Here is a 15121-nt window from a genome sequence, read left to right on the forward strand (position 1 = left end):
AGGTCCAGATCACCGGAGTACAAATTCCTCGTGTATCATACAGCCATGTATCACCAGAAAGCGTACTCCAGGACGCACTCTAGCTCCCGCAGCAGGTGATGCTTGGCATGTGGTAGCCCGAGGCGCAGTAGCCACTCACTTTTTAAGGTTTGTCTCTGCACGAGCATCCTATACTGCACATTTAGTGCACTCTCTGGTATGGCAAGGCTACTCGAAAGTTCATGCTCAGGCTGGGGGCCAGCCGACAAGAGGCTTGAGCAACCTGACTCCAAAAAATCAAGGTTTGCCGCTGCAGCATCCGCTCCTATACTGCGTAAAAAGTGCACTCATGTCAACCTGACTCCACAAAAGCAAGGTTTGCCGCTCCAGCATTCGCTCTTGTTCTGCGTAAAAAGTGCATTCATGGTAGGAACAAGCCTTCGCGATGACCTCGTTTTGGTGTTGCAACTCAAGGGCGCGGTCAGGTCTCGAGGAATGGCTGCAATTCGCCTTGCTGACCAGCCGTATAATGCCTCGACGATCGGGGGTGGTTTCTGTCGTCCTCCGAATATAAATGTCATGATCTTGCCTGCTCTGTGAGAAGCAGTCCTTGTCTGAACCCCCAAGCAACAACAGGAGGCCTGAGCACTTGCCTCACCTCATCAACTTGCCATACTCAGAGACGATCAACAGTCTTCTTCAACATGCCTTCACCAGAGACAAACAAGTCGTAAGTGCAGACGCAATGTCGTGTATCGAACTCGACTGATCAATGTTGAGCAATGCCGCCACCGGTGGATCTGCTGTGCCATCGGCTACCAGGGCTGGTGAAGTCGGCACTTCTCAGGCTCAGGGAAGCGGGAGTCACCCTCTGACCCACTCCAATCTGGCAACGCATCAACGAGCCAGTACACACACTTCGGGGCCAAGCCCAATGGATCGCTGGCTGCTCGATCCCGACGATCGACTCGTTCGACAGAGGGTCGCGAAGTACTGGGCAGAGCTGCTGGCCCACGACGACGTTGCGAAGGCCATCCAAGAGGTTGTCCGGGATGAGGAGGGAGGGAGGCGCTGACGATGCTGAACAAGATTCGCCTGGCCCAAAACAGACCTTACAAATGCCATCAAGCTCAGGCTGCGTTAGGCTTCTCGGCAAGTGCACCTTGGACAGTGCTCAGGATAGGAGGAAAGTAATCTTGGACAGGACGGGAATGCATCGCCAGGTGACAGAGGCACCATGAGCCCATACACAATACAATGCCAGAATGTCTATCTCTATGTGCCAGCCGTGATCGAGGCCGTTGTCCGTTCGTATCGTACACATTCGTCCAAGTGGAAAGTCCGTCTTCGAGTATCTCAAGGTGTCATTTTACAGCCGCAAGTGCAGTCTCAGAGGCCATACTCGAGAGTGTTGATGTCCGTCTCGTTGCCAACGGGGGGAGGCAAGTACCGCTTTGGCCTGCGATGGGGCCATCCAGAAAGAGGCGCCGTGAATTCTCAAGAAGAAATGCCAAAGATCCTCAGCTCTCATCCTTGACGCCTTCCGCATCCGGGCGTGGGTTGCCAGTTCTCGTCCTGCCTTCGTCTTCCCTCTTCAAAGCAGCACGCTGTCTCCGCTTGGTCCTCTTGGCTCTCTTGGACTTCTCTGCAGTCTTCCGTGCCTGCTCCAAAGCATCCACCTCTGGCTTCTCCTCCTCTTCCTCTATTTCCTCCTTGATGCCCTCCGCCTTCCTCTTCCGCTGCTTCTTCTTGTCGGCCGCATTGGGCTCTGCGGGCTTGGCTGGAGGCTCGGCAGAAGACTCTTGCTCGACCTTTGGTTCCTGGGCCGCCAGAGCCAGAGAGCGTCGTCTGCGGATCGTCACAATGTATTCTGGCATAATCAAGGATTACAAATTAACGTACGTTGCGACCATTGTATGTCGTTGATCGGCGGGAGAGCCCGATCTGAAGTAGAATGTCTCAGAGTTCGATGGGTGGATTCGCAGAGTGTAGTCGAAAGTCAAGCGCACGTGACGGTGCATCAATTTCGCGACAAGTCAGATGGCAGATCCTGGGCGATGGTATCATGAGTCGCGCACTAAAAGCATAAGCGCCGCTGGGTCGCAGCTTCCTGTGAAGATTCCCACGTCTCAGCTGAGCCACGGCAGTCACGTCTTATTCTCCGGTTTGCTTCATCATCTTTCATTCTGCTCGCTGCGAACACCCAGAACAACGACCAGAGCAAGCGTTCGTGCGGGAATCTGGACGGCAATTTCATTCGACGTCAAGCGCCCATCGCCGGCAGCCAGATCGCTCGATCGACGCGTCGGGCGAGCGTGCAGAGCTCCACCGCGGCCTGAAGCAAGGAACGTCGCAAGCGCTTTGTACGGCCAACGCGCAGCCAATTGAACCGCCCCACGTTGGCTCGATTCTGCGTCTCCCTTGCAGGCTTCCGTTTCGCAGTCGTTCGGCTTCGACTGGAGCAGGATTCCGGCCAGGTCCTGGGCACAAGTGCGCAAGACTGCTCCCCGCGCTGTCGGAGCCTCAGCCGTGAAGCTCTCCTCTGCTCACGCCTTCCCACACTTCGCCAGTCGCACATCGTCCCTTCCTCCGCCATTGCGCGAGACACGTCTGATCTGAGGCAGTCTTGCCTGCTGGTCGTCGCTTCCACCCACTCACCACACTTCGCGAGGAAAGAGCAATTCGCAGGTAAGTGCAGTCCCGACGGCAGCCGCACCGTCGTTCGCACTGCCTCTCGCACGCGCACCGTGCGTGGAAAGAACTGGGGTCTGGCTTGCTTCGTCCAAGAACACGCCCGCTCTAGCAATCCGCCTACCAACTTTTGGGCACCAAGGCTGATGAAGAGTAAACAGAAATTTCTTTCATCGCTACACCACCGCCGACCTAAAGCACCGCCATACCGCGATCGACAAAGCCACGATAGCGACACGATCGATCGCCATCCCACTGCGAAGCCACCACGATTATTCAACCACGGACACTCGTCCCACGACCGAGGAACACGCATTCGACGCGTCGATAGAAGCAAGCAACCCAGCGCATACCTCATATACTACCGTTGGCGCCCTCCTGAATGGCAACGACGCGTCGGCCTCCGCCGCTGGAGGTCTATGAAGACCCGGACACCTACCACGCCCCATCCAAGGATCACGACGTCGAGGCCGCCCTTTTTCATGCTCTCGGCCCCCTCAGCGACGCGTCGAACAAGCATAATGTGCAGCTGAACCCATCTACCTCAACCAAACCCGGCTCCTCCCCTTCCAAGAAGGACAGCTCTCCTCTCCGGCCAATGAGCGCGCACAGCCTGTCCGACTTCAGACTCCCTCCGCCGCCCCAACCCAACTTCAAGACCGACTCGCCGCAGAAGAACGGCGGCTTCTACTCGATGTACCAGCAAGTCGCTCCCCGACCGGAGCGGGGTCTCTACCCTCAGTATCCTGCACATACGGCATACGACAAGGAAAACATGTTCGAGGGCGCGTCTTTTGGCGACCTGAGTGTGCCGCCGTACCCAGAACCCGACTATGTCTACAAGGGACCCAACAAACGCCCCTTGCTTGAGCCGGCGCCTATGAAGATGCCTGCCAAGAAGCTCAAGCTCAAGGAAGACGAACCATTCCAACTACCGAACCCAGAGGACATGCCAGCGATAGTCGATGACGGCCAGAAGCCACCACACAGCTACGCGGAGCTGATCGGAATGGCTATCCTACGCTCACAAAATCGACGTCTGACCCTCGCCCAGATCTACAAGTGGATCTCTGACAACTTCGCGTTCTACAGAGCAGCTGAAGGTGGATGGCAGAACAGCATCCGACACAACCTCAGTCTTAACAAGAACTTCATCAAGCAAGAGCGACCAAAGGATGACCCTGGTAAGGGCAACTACTGGGCAATCAAGGCTGGCGAAGAGCGTCCTTTCCTGCTTGGCAAGAAGCAGCCAATTCGCAAGATCATCAACCCAGATGGTTCCCAGTATGGCATCTCGATTCCGTCTGACCCGGCCTCTTTCAGACCAGCCAACACACCCGCCGTCAGCAACTTCACCCTGGGTCCCAATCCCATTCGCAAACTCGAGACCAAGGACATCGACTCTGCGACATTCCCTGACGAGGCCGACTTGTCTTCAGACGGAACCATTCCAGCATCTGATCCCGCTCTCCAAGAAGATGAGCCTGAGCGTGATGACGCCGCCGCTATGCCTCCTCCACCTGCCTTGATGCGCTCGTCGCCTCCACCTCCAGATCTCAACTCTTCACCACCCGCGATGCCACCTCGCAAGGGTACGCCTCCTCCGGCCTCCCGTTTCCCGTCTTCGAGTCGCTCTCGAGGTGAGAGACGCAAGTTTGCCGGTCTGAATGACAGTGGTTACTGGTCGTCCATCGAGTCTTCTGCCGCTCGAGGCGCCACCCAACAGCTTGCCTCTGAAGCTGAAGTCAGAAACCACCGCATCAAGAAAGGTCGCGCAGAGGCTGAGATTGCTCGAATGCGAAGCTCATCATTCGACAGCCCGAGCAAAGATCAGAGCCGCTACCAAAGCCTGCCTGGCGTCTTCGGCTCGTCTCCTGCTCATCGAGACGACAACCCACTCACGCCTGCTGTGGTCTTCAAGAAGCCTGCTCGGCCACCACCATCCATCTCTCCCAACACAAACTTGCGTGACCACCGCAAAGCCGTCAGCGCACTGCTGGGCTCGCCAGCCAAAGGCTTCAGTCCGATACCAGAGGCAAACTTATGGAGTCCTGCCTTCAATCTTCATGATGAAGGCCAGGCTGGGCTCACTCCCTTCATCTCGCCCTTCAAGCAGAACAAGACTCCATGGAGGCCTCTCGGCGATAACTCAAATGCATTCAATTTCAACAACGCAGCGTTTGATATCTTCGTCGATGCACCTGAAGAGGAGGTCGCGGCTCGCGGCTCACCCGAGAAGAAGTCAACCCGTCGACCGTCTCTTGTTCGGGCAACAACAAGCAGTGGCATTCTTGCTGACATCACCGGCGCTGCAAAGAGTAACAATCTCATGCTCGCACCCAGCAATGGTAGTCCGTTCTCACTCTCTCCCTTCATTGCCAGGTCTGGGCCGCTCAAGTCACCTGCCAAGTTGGGCTCACCACTCAAAAACTCACACAAGCCACCTACATCCAACGACCAACATGATGCAAGCTGGTTTGACGTTGGTCTTGGTGGTGAGAACACTCAACCTGCACTTGATGCAGGTAACAACGACGTTGCCGAACTCTTCGGCGTCGACTTCCACAGCGATGGCAGCGAAGAAGCCATTGACATCTTCCAAGACTTTGGCAAGATTGGCCAAACGACACAAGCAGTGCCAGCGCCAGATCGCTCCACTGGAAGTCCAGTAAGAAGAGCTATGCTCCCACCCGCACGACCCGGCCTAGGCCGCAGCAACACCAGCCGATGGTAGACCCATACCGCTTCGAGAACACGAATCACGAAGCACATGAATTGACGATATTGAAACGACAGGCGCTACAAGGCGCTTTTGGGCAAAGCAACAGAGCTTGGCAGTACCGCGGCACGCAGGGTTTTGGGGATGGTGACGATACGACAAGGATACCCAAAGAATGACTTTTCCTGATTCTATGTCTTTACTTGCTGTTGCGCGCTTTGTTTTTCCTTGCCTTGTGACGATCTTGACGGCTGTGATGCGATAAGAAATGGGGAGTTTTGCGAAGTTTTACTGTTTTCTGATTCTTTTTCAGGAGGGCAGGGTAATGGCTTATAATGAGTGGTATCTCTTATCTGCTTGCTTGTATGAGGGTTTCAGTGTTGATGATGCGAATTAGTTCTGTTGCCAAATGCGAGGGCTCTCTTTTCACCCTGCAAGTGCTGCTATCTATTCCTATCCTCCCTCTTCACTAAGTTCCCGGATCACATGCTCGCTGTGAGTAGCTCATTTCAAACAGAGATCCCACAGACCTGCCTCAACATCGTCGGCGCATGCCGATTGATGTTCGCAACCAAGGAGCACAAATCCTTCGCATTCAGATACAACCCCTTCTCTTCATGACTCTCAAGCAAATCCTCGATCCACGTCAAAACGGCCTCGGTGAACTTCTCACAAAACTCCTCGCTGATATTCGCCCGCATAGACCGCACAACGACATAGTGCTTCTCTCCCACCGCTAAACCACCACCATCAGCACCATCGCTCTGAGCTCTCCTCCAAGGGTTCGGAGAGAGTTGAACCGTAACCTCAAACCTCAACGTCCACGGAACCACGAATCTTCGGATCTGCTTGATTTGTCCTTCAGGGATCTTCCCAATGAGCACGCCAACCCGCTCCGGCGGCGTGGTGCGGTGGAACGTCGGAATGTGGACTTCGATGGCCGAGTAGAAGATTGGGAGGGCTTCGGACCGGAGAAGGGAGGTGGTGTGGAGGATGGGGGGTTCTGGGAGGGGGTTGGAGGGTGTGAGGGGGGTTAGGTGGAGTTTGAGGGGTGGGAAGAGGGTGGTGTAGATGTTAAGGCGGGTCTCTGGGGGGAGGGAGAGGAGGGTTGGTTGGGGTGCGGATTTGGGGAAGAGGAGGTTGAGGAAGTAGGTGAGCATTTTGAGGGTTGTTGGGAGGGTGCTGCGTTTGGACGTTGGTGCGTTTGGGCGTTGATGCGTTTGGACGTTGGCGCGTTTGGGCGTGTTGGGAGGGTGCTTCTGGGCGTTTTGGAAAGGTGCTTTTGGGTGGTTTGGGGATTGCGAGGCGATCGAAAGACGATAGGATGCTGTATTTCGGATGCTTTATGTGGAGGCAGCATCATAGTAATAACACATAGCTATGTGTTGTGCGTGGAGTCCTGGTGTGAAGTGCACAGTCGAGACAATGGCTTTGTCTATCTCCTTCGAGTGTTATGCCCATGTCCCAGTAAAGAGCGAATCGAATCTCAATACCGTCAAAGGCTAGTACGGGTAGGTGATAGTCGATGGGACATGAATTGAATTTTGAAATGAACACAGAAGTGTCATTTGTATTGCGGGAACCGTGGAGATATGTTATTCTCTTGCCAGATGCTGCGTTAGATGTTAGCGCACAGAATGATTTGGACGTGCTTAAGGGAGGTGACTCTTCCCACATACACACAATGTGATTATCGTGCATTGTCCTGTCACAGACGTTTGTCGTGCAGAGGCCGACCTCAAGCCTTCGACACCCGCCACTGATCGAAGGCCTTCGACCATTGCTGATATAACAATGCACAAAAGCATGTGCTCATGCGAGACCCGGCTGACTTGACGCTATCGTCTTCAAGGATTCAACTCGGTCTCCCAACGCAGACCTCAGGCACTCAAGGATGTCATGGAGCTCGAGGTGAATGCCGGAAGAAGCGACTCCTGTTCCGCCTGGGTCGTCGAACCGAAGGTTGAGCACAAGCTCTGGCCACCGGTCTGAGAGACTGGTCAGGCGGTGTTCCTGTCTTGTAGCGTACATACCGTACATGAGCGGCGCGTAGAGGTCTGAGAACTTGACAAGGCGGCTTGCGCCAGCCGTGATCATGGCTTGGAGTGTATGAAAATATCCGTCGAGCGCCCTGTTCACCGCCGGGGAGATTCGTTCGGAGGTACTATGCAGCGTAATGTACTCGTAGGCAAACGACAGGAATAACCCCCACATGGAATGTTTGCCGACAAGTCCATTCGGATCCGCCCCAAGAGACAAGATGTGTCGGACAAGGTCAGGGTCAGGAAATTGAAGGCCGATGGAAGTGCTCGAGTGGGTCAATACGCCAGCAAACCGGACTCTCAATGCATAGTCCAGCATGGGTCGTCCACGTTTCCGGCGTACGTCATCTAGAGTCAGAGCCTGGGCAAGATAGCGTGAGAGTCCAAAGTCAATGGCCAAGGTGTTGAAGTTGCTCTGCTCGTAGTCCCACGATTCAATAGACCGACAAATGTACCAGAAGGTTGCTTCTGCTGAGGCGGCTGCGTATATGTAAGGTAGCAGGGGGCGAAACGTCAAGACAAAGTCCACACACCGAGCATCGTTGCGAAAGGAGGGGACCGAGAGTGTACTAATCACATAGCTTGCCAACCCAAGGCTGATTTCCGGTTTGAGCCCTTCGCTGGTTGCCATCGAGATCTCAACAAGCCTTGCGTTTCGCAGATAATTCCTTGAGTCAAATGGGCCTCCGGTCTGCTGGGTGAGAAACTCCATAGACGCCGGCTGAAGCAGGTAGTCTTTCAGCGAGCGGTGCATGAAGTCGATTCGAAAGTCAGCCGCCGCGTATTTGTGATGCTGCAGGACAGGCAGAAATGTCTGCGGAAGAGACGTTACAGTACGGACAGACTCCCCTCGTGTGCTCCAAGTCTCACTTCCCCACTCGTCAGCTAAGTATTCTCCAAAAATGTCGTCCTCAATCACGAAATCACGCAAGGTCGACCCGCCGTCAAAGTAGCATTCAAGCAATCCCTTGCAGAGGCTGGAGAGTCTACGCACGGCGCCATCAAGTGCGAACATAAGCTGTCTGGCGTGAAGGAAAGTCTGAATGTAGTGATCTTTCGCCCTGGACAACGCGAAGTCTTGATCTGCGTCTTGGAGGAAGATCAAGTCTACCAATCTGAGTGGGTTCAGCGTGATAAAATCGTGCTCGTCGTACAAAGCCACCTGGATCAGAATGCTTGCCTTTCGTCGATGGTAGGGCTCGATTGAATACATGAGCCTCGAGAAGTAGTCGTTGAGCTCTGAAGGTGTGGTCGAAAGCTTTCCTCTCAGTGTGTCGTAGCTGTCTCCATCTCGAATGCCGCGCACCAGCTCTTTCACAACCAGGCGGGTCCACAAGAAGACGCCCTGGGCCTTCGCTATGATGTCGTGGACAAGCCGGTAAGCTTCTGGGTCGTACGCAACCATCTGCTCGTAGCGTCTTTGCGCCATCAACTGGCCACGTACAAACGTCTCAATGTCGCTGGCATTAAGATCCTCAAGTCGCAGTTGAGGACATCTTGAGTAAGCATCCTCAAATACAGTCCATCTCCTGCTAGAGAGGCAGATCTTGACGCTGGGCGAGATAGAAAAATCACGCAAAAGCTCAACGAGCTCATCGCGACTGTCTTCGTCGCCCGCGATTTCATCCAGACCATCGACCAGCATTACGATCCTAGCCGACGTCGAAGAGACCGTGATGAACCGCCTGAGATATTCTCGCAGCTCAAGATCACTCCAAGTCACTTCGCTGGCCGTAGCAGCGGCCCCCAGCTCGGTGCGCTTACGGAGCGACAGGCAGGACAGGAGAATATCTGGGGACTGCTCAAATACTTGGCACAGAAAGGTGCGAAGGAGTCCTTCCAGACTTTTCTGCATCATATTTCCAGGGCCCCAAAAGTAGTAATGCATGCGAAAGACAGTCATCTGCGCGGCCCATGGCTGCATGTGCTGATCTTCCCGGAGGGTCTCGTCAAGGAAGCGTATCAAGCTTGATTTGCCTGCGCCAGGCTTTGCGTTGATCCAGTAGAGACGACTGGCGGGAAGAGGGTCACTTAGCCATGCGACCAAGTTGTCCCAATGTGTGTCTGTTGTCGCTGTGGAGAGCAGTGTCCAACGATAGGTGCCACGATATGCCCTACTGATGTGATCTCTCCTATCGTCCATACGCGGGAAATACAGACTTTGAAGCAGTTTTGGTCGTAGAGCTTGATGTTGCGTCTCTTCATCTACAACTGCCATGCCCAACGCAGCAGTATTAGGCGACGGCATTCTTGGGATACGTGGTGGTTCGTGGTTCTCCCGACTGTTTTCAGCAAGCTCCCTGAGTAGACGTCTTCTCGCTTTATCTCCACCCTCTCCATAATTGGCGCCGATGGTGACGTCGAGGATGCCAAAGAGACAGTACGACATATCTTCATCACGTGTGGTCTTCCTACCCGAGGTCCATGCAATCTTCTCGTCCACGTCGAGACTTCTGCTCTGTTCGAAGTCTTTCAAGATCGTCTCCGGAACCTTTGTCACAAAGGATATCAGCTTGTTAAGTGATCGGCCAATGCTGAAGGGTACGTCTTCCGTGATTGCATGATCTGGCCCCTTGTGACCAATTATTCGCCAGTCCTTAGCCAGAAACACAACCATACTAGGCGCAAGAAGTTCTTGTAGCGTCCAACCTCGGGTGAACCACTCGCTAAGGATGAAGTCCTCTACATCGAGCGTGTCAACGTCTGAAAGATATGCGAGACAGACCTCAGCCTCGGAATACCATCTGAACATGGAGTTGATAGCTTCGCTGACTTCCTGGCTACTTGACTTGTCAATGCAGCAAGTATCGATCCACAACCAGCCCACTTCAGGAATGTTATTTTGAACATATTGTGCGAAGCCTTTGACTTTCAGATATCCAAGTGTATCGGTGTTCTGGCGTTCCTGGACATCTTTGTACTTGGCTTCCTGGTCGGTGATCCACCTGTGCGACGCAATGACATATTTGGGTAATCCACCGACCCGAAATTCTCGAAGCTCAAGGGTGCGAATATTGAGTAACCTCATCGGCCTGGATTACACATGGGTGTATGTGATACAAGACGAATTCGGTACCAGAAGGCATTTCGAAGGCCCATGCGGCTGAGTAGCTCAGCTCTACAGTGCCACTTGTCGAAGCCAGCGGGCTTAGCGCTGCATATCATGCATGTCGGGATGTGACGCCTGTTCCTTTCCGAAGTGACCGTTGCTCCCTCTACACTGTCAATTGAAGCTTGACAGCAGGAGAAGACTTGTAGCAGAGGTTGCCGAACCAGGGCACTCGGCTGGCGACACTCGAGGTGCTCTCGATTCGCTCCCCATCATGTGGCACAACATTAAGCGAATACGTGGTGTAACATGAGTCTCTGGCTTCGGCAAGTATTGCGTTCGAGTAGAGAGTATTAGTGGTATTGGGTTTGACTTCCAGCATTGATTTTCAGCAGGTGAGGTCGGATGGCACGGGCCAGTCTTCGGTACGGAACACCGGGCCGAACGGACCTGCTCCTCTTTCGGTAACGACGACGACGTGGCGGAAGAGACATCTGAACGTAACCGCCAGAGCCGGATCAATGCGCGTACTGAGTTCGCATTTATCATATCTTTTCTGCACGGGAGACTCTCAGTCCGAACAAGATCGACTCACACGCACGAATAGGCCGATACCTTCGTCCAATTGCCGATGGAAGGATCAGATGCTGAGTATGAAGCTACGCCTTTCGAATTGCACTGATAAGAACAGAACTCACAGGGCGTACTTCCGCAAAGCTCCTGCCAAGCCTAAGTACTACACGAACCTTGACAACCTTAAGACTTTCATCTAGTCCATAGAGGAAAGATGCCATCCTATCTGACCGACTTCAAGGCCCTATCTTTCGACTGCTATGGAACATTGATCGACTGGGAGACTGGCATATGGACGCAACTTCAGCTTCTTGTCAGCCGTCTTCCCGAGAATCATCCTTTCCGGGATAGAGATACTCTCATTAGACGCTACAATGTGTTCCAGCGGGAGTTCCAGCGAGAGGACCCTAAAACGCTATATAACGACGGCGTGGCCGGATGCTTCGTGAAACTTGCAGAGGAGGCCAACATTCCTTTCACACAAGCAGAAGCAGAAGCTTTTGGCAGATCCGCGGGATCATGGCCGGCGTTCCCGGACACCGTCGAGGCTTTGAAGGTCTTGAAGCGGTACTACAAACTCGTTATTATCTCCAACGTCGATAATGACAATGTCCAGCGAACCTTGGAAGGCCCCTTTGCTGGCGTGGACATTGATGTCGTTCTAACAGCCGAGGACATGGGCGCTTACAAGCCTGACCATAACAACTTCCGGATTCTCTTCGACACTGTCAAGCAGAAGTTTGGGGTAGAGAAGAAGCAGCTTCTGCATGTCGCCAAGAGCTTACCAATAGATCATGTTCCGGCAAAGGAGTTGGGGCTGACCAGCGTTTGGATTGCAAGGGGTCCTGGAGGGAGTACGGCGATGGGAGGGAATGTGAAGGAATATGATGGCAAGGTGGCCTTCTCGTGGAGGTTTCCGACTTTGGGTGATATGGCTGCTGAAGTTGAGAAAGCTTTCGCGGAAAAGTGAAGGTGCTGTGGACGAGAGACCAATGGGCGCATGATTGCAGAAACGTTTCGCTCGCTTTTGCTGTTGATTATAACGAAAGTTCGAATGTACTGCCATAAAAAAGGCATACAGATCCCATCACATCGTTACCGTACCTAATACATTCAATCAATGTGCTTGCTAATTCTCATGTATCCATTACCAAGAACCGGATCGCAATAGTGGTATCTCGAGGGCTTGCTAGTACATAGCCAATTTAACGCTCATGATGCGTGATCTTGGAAGTCTTCTCGACGGGCTGCAGAGAAGAAGGCTCTTCTGGCATGATAGCGTCCTCGAAGCCGGCAGTGACACTTCCCTTTCGGTATTCTCCGTTCTCTTTCTCGTCCATGTCGGATGAGTCTTTGTCGACGAGGCCGTCGACGTCGGAGTCGAGAGATTCGCCGTAAAGGGCTGGTGGGTTGAAGCTGATGGCTCCCTGCGACAGTGGGTCAGTACAACAAAGACGTTCCATCGTTGGTAATAACTGACCTTTGGCACCAACGTGGCGAGAAGCATGACGCCGCATAGGACGGTGAACTGCACGCCGGCTATGTTAAAGATAGCTGGATGGATGTCCGTATCCCCCGAACGCTCGTAGACACCATCGACATAGCGACCGAGAAGTGGGTTGCAGATGGCGTAGATGACGATGTATGTGCAGTACAAGAAAGACATGACGGCACCAAGTGCTGAGACATCCTTGGTCTTGCTTTCGATACGGGCAAGCGAAGCCTGGATGTAGGCGGCAAGCGAGACATCACCGGCTGCCCATCCGAAGGAGATGGGAATAAATGTCGCGGCGACGATCCAGGCTTGAGCGACTTGCTCTTGTGGTGGGTACCAGAAAGCAAGATACCAGACGATCAAAAGCATCAAAGCGTCGAGGCGAAGCCAAGGCATCGGGGTGTGCACCAGGTTGGTGAAGAGGAACACAGTGAGAGCGCCCAGAAGCTCGCCAAGGTTGGATCCTCCGACCATGATCTGAGACCAGGCTGAGTTACCCAAGTATCGACGGGCGATGAGAGGCGCAATGCCGTTCTCCAGGTATCGATGGCCGTAGAGGGCGAAGGCATATCCTAAGAGCAGTCAGAAGTCATTCTCTTCACTTGGTCGACAGGCTGAACTCACCTGGTAGGAGCCAAACGAACTTGCGGCTACTGAAGACGATGATTGCTCCGGTGTAAGCGGACATGAAGAAGAGATAAACACTCCTTCCAATGCTACGCATGTAGCCCGCAAATGTTCGCTCTTGATGCTCCAGAGCTTCAGGTCGGGTGAAGTGTAGTTTGGTAATGAAGAACCAAACGATACTGGCACAGGCGAAGCAAATGGGTCTGCGACAGTATGAGCGCGAAGTACTGGCATGTCGGAGTTGATGGTCGAACTTACGTGATGATGAAGGACATGTTGTTGCCAAAGTATGGGATCAGACCAAGGGCAGTGCAGAATGCACCTCCAGTACCAGCGATCTCATAAAAGATGTGCACCAAAGCGTCCATACGTCTCAGCTTCTGGACATTACCGCCGACAATGTCACGGGGGATGACCCGACGGATCAACTCAACCATACCATAGGCAATGCCAGTGATACAGTAGATTGGAATAATGCCGTCGGTGTCCCAGTCGCCGTAGTAGCTGAAGTCCTCCTCATCGTGCGTTGCATCCCAGTTCCTGGCGCTACGTGTTAGCAAACCCATTCCAACAATTGAAAAAGATATCGCGTTCGTACCTTGGCTTAATCCGACCACCAGTTGCGGCGTCGACAATAAGAAGGATGGCCGTGAGAAGCCCGAAGACGATAATAGCGCACGACAGAACATTCTTGGTTGCGTATCGCTTGATGAGCGGCGCGATGAGAATGGAACCGATACACTGGAACGTCTGATTGAGCGCAGTCAACAAACCAATTCGCTCAAAAGTGTTGCCGCCGCCCTCGATCGTGTCGTATCTGTTCGTCGCAAGTGCAATGACCGAACCGTTGAAAGCCTCGAGGCCGAACTTGTACAACATGATCCCGACGATGTAGATCATGATGTTGCGCCTCTCCTCGGGGGCGTACATGCGCCATGTGTCCAGAAGACTGGTCTTCATCTTGCCAAAGACTTAACGAGTAGGCAGCGACGAGCGCAGTTCGCGAAGCGATATGCTTTTCCAATTGAGATGCGAACTGGTCAAGGAAGGGATATATGCAAGGGGGGCGATGCCATATTTACCTCATGTATGGCTTGCAGACGAAGGCCATGTGGTGTATCGCCTCTCGAGAGCTCGCGAGAGGCCAGATGCCATGGCAGTCGTCAAGGAACCATCAACTACGATAATGCCAGACACGTGGGCTAGGCTATGGGATCCAGAGGACCGTACAAGACAATGCCAATATCTTGGGTGTACTCGGCGTTGGCTTTTCCCAAAGCGACGGCTGGGGAGATTGGCAAGACTGGACTTGGCTGAGGCGCAGTGCTTTCGGAAGAGGGTGTACACGACGTCGATACAAAGATCTTTCCTACAAGGCGGGCTAAGACGATCGAAACAGTATTATCTCCGTAGTAAGAAGCAAAGGGAAGGAGGCCAACGTGGTCCTCAACGGCGATGGTGGCTGGATGGAGGGGGGCGGAAGTCCAAGACTTGCACATGTCGAAGCGGGATCAGCTGGAGTCCGCGTAGGGCGATGTTGACTTGGCGAGAGGCGAACGTGCTGGACAATAGAACGCATCGCCGAAGCAGGTGTCGGATGTAAAGCGATAGATGTTGTCGTTGATGATGGAGAAGAGGAAATCGTTCAGTTCCAGAACCGGGCGGCTTCCCGGTGCTTGGGGCTTCCTGCGGCGCTTGCATGGATGACTGATCCACCCCCTGAGACGACACGTCTTCGTGGAACCAGCACTTCCTTCTCGACACATAACTATCTACAACACCATCAGGAATGAAGCTTGAAGAACATATCTATGCTAATGTTGTACCTTGCATGCCTTCAGAAGAACGGTGCCCTTTTCGCCGGCAACTTCTTGACGACTCTGTGGCTTAGCTGACAAGAAAGTGTGCGTCAATCATTCTCCTGGACACCGCCCGAGAATCAAGAA

The 15121-nt window shown here is 53.5% G+C and overlaps 6 protein-coding genes across 6 annotated transcripts; 3 read left to right on the plus strand and 3 right to left on the minus strand.

The window, feature by feature from the left end:
• Window positions 1-683: 683 nt before the first annotated feature.
• On the plus strand, window positions 684-1905 carry M409DRAFT_51214 (uncharacterized protein; the record flags this gene model as incomplete). The annotated part of the gene is made up of 3 exons (XM_033811744.1): window positions 684-709; window positions 760-1024; window positions 1210-1905. The coding sequence occupies 3 exons, from the start codon at window positions 684-686 to the stop codon at window positions 1903-1905; spliced, it is 987 nt and encodes a 328-aa protein (XP_033671866.1).
• A 1147-nt stretch (window positions 1906-3052) lies between these two features.
• On the plus strand, window positions 3053-5404 carry M409DRAFT_51215 (uncharacterized protein; the record flags this gene model as incomplete). The annotated part of the gene is made up of 1 exon (XM_033811745.1): window positions 3053-5404. The coding sequence occupies one exon, from the start codon at window positions 3053-3055 to the stop codon at window positions 5402-5404; it is 2352 nt and encodes a 783-aa protein (XP_033671867.1).
• Window positions 5405-5898: 494 nt separating this feature from the next.
• M409DRAFT_18951 (uncharacterized protein) lies at window positions 5899-6549 on the minus strand (the record flags this gene model as incomplete). The annotated part of the gene is made up of 1 exon (XM_033804717.1): window positions 5899-6549. One exon carries the CDS (start codon window positions 6547-6549, stop codon window positions 5899-5901), a length of 651 nt encoding a protein of 216 aa, XP_033671868.1.
• Window positions 6550-9462: 2913 nt separating this feature from the next.
• Window positions 9463-10459, minus strand: M409DRAFT_63982 (uncharacterized protein; the record flags this gene model as incomplete). Its single annotated transcript, XM_033815861.1, has 3 exons — window positions 9463-9545; window positions 9715-9900; window positions 10012-10459. The coding sequence occupies 3 exons, from the start codon at window positions 10457-10459 to the stop codon at window positions 9463-9465; spliced, it is 717 nt and encodes a 238-aa protein (XP_033671869.1).
• Window positions 10460-11267: 808 nt separating this feature from the next.
• On the plus strand, window positions 11268-12023 carry M409DRAFT_35871 (uncharacterized protein; the record flags this gene model as incomplete). The annotated part of the gene is made up of 1 exon (XM_033810462.1): window positions 11268-12023. The coding sequence occupies one exon, from the start codon at window positions 11268-11270 to the stop codon at window positions 12021-12023; it is 756 nt and encodes a 251-aa protein (XP_033671870.1).
• Window positions 12024-12258: 235 nt separating this feature from the next.
• On the minus strand, window positions 12259-14135 carry M409DRAFT_18954 (uncharacterized protein; the record flags this gene model as incomplete). The annotated part of the gene is made up of 5 exons (XM_033804718.1): window positions 12259-12480; window positions 12534-13120; window positions 13173-13378; window positions 13434-13715; window positions 13774-14135. The coding sequence occupies 5 exons, from the start codon at window positions 14133-14135 to the stop codon at window positions 12259-12261; spliced, it is 1659 nt and encodes a 552-aa protein (XP_033671871.1).
• Between the last annotated feature and the right edge of the window lie 986 nt (window positions 14136-15121).

The sequence above is a fragment of the Zasmidium cellare genome (assembly GCF_010093935.1).
Source record: "Zasmidium cellare ATCC 36951 unplaced genomic scaffold M409scaffold_6, whole genome shotgun sequence".
In the NCBI taxonomy this organism is placed as follows: Eukaryota; Fungi; Ascomycota; class Dothideomycetes; order Mycosphaerellales; family Mycosphaerellaceae; genus Zasmidium; species Zasmidium cellare.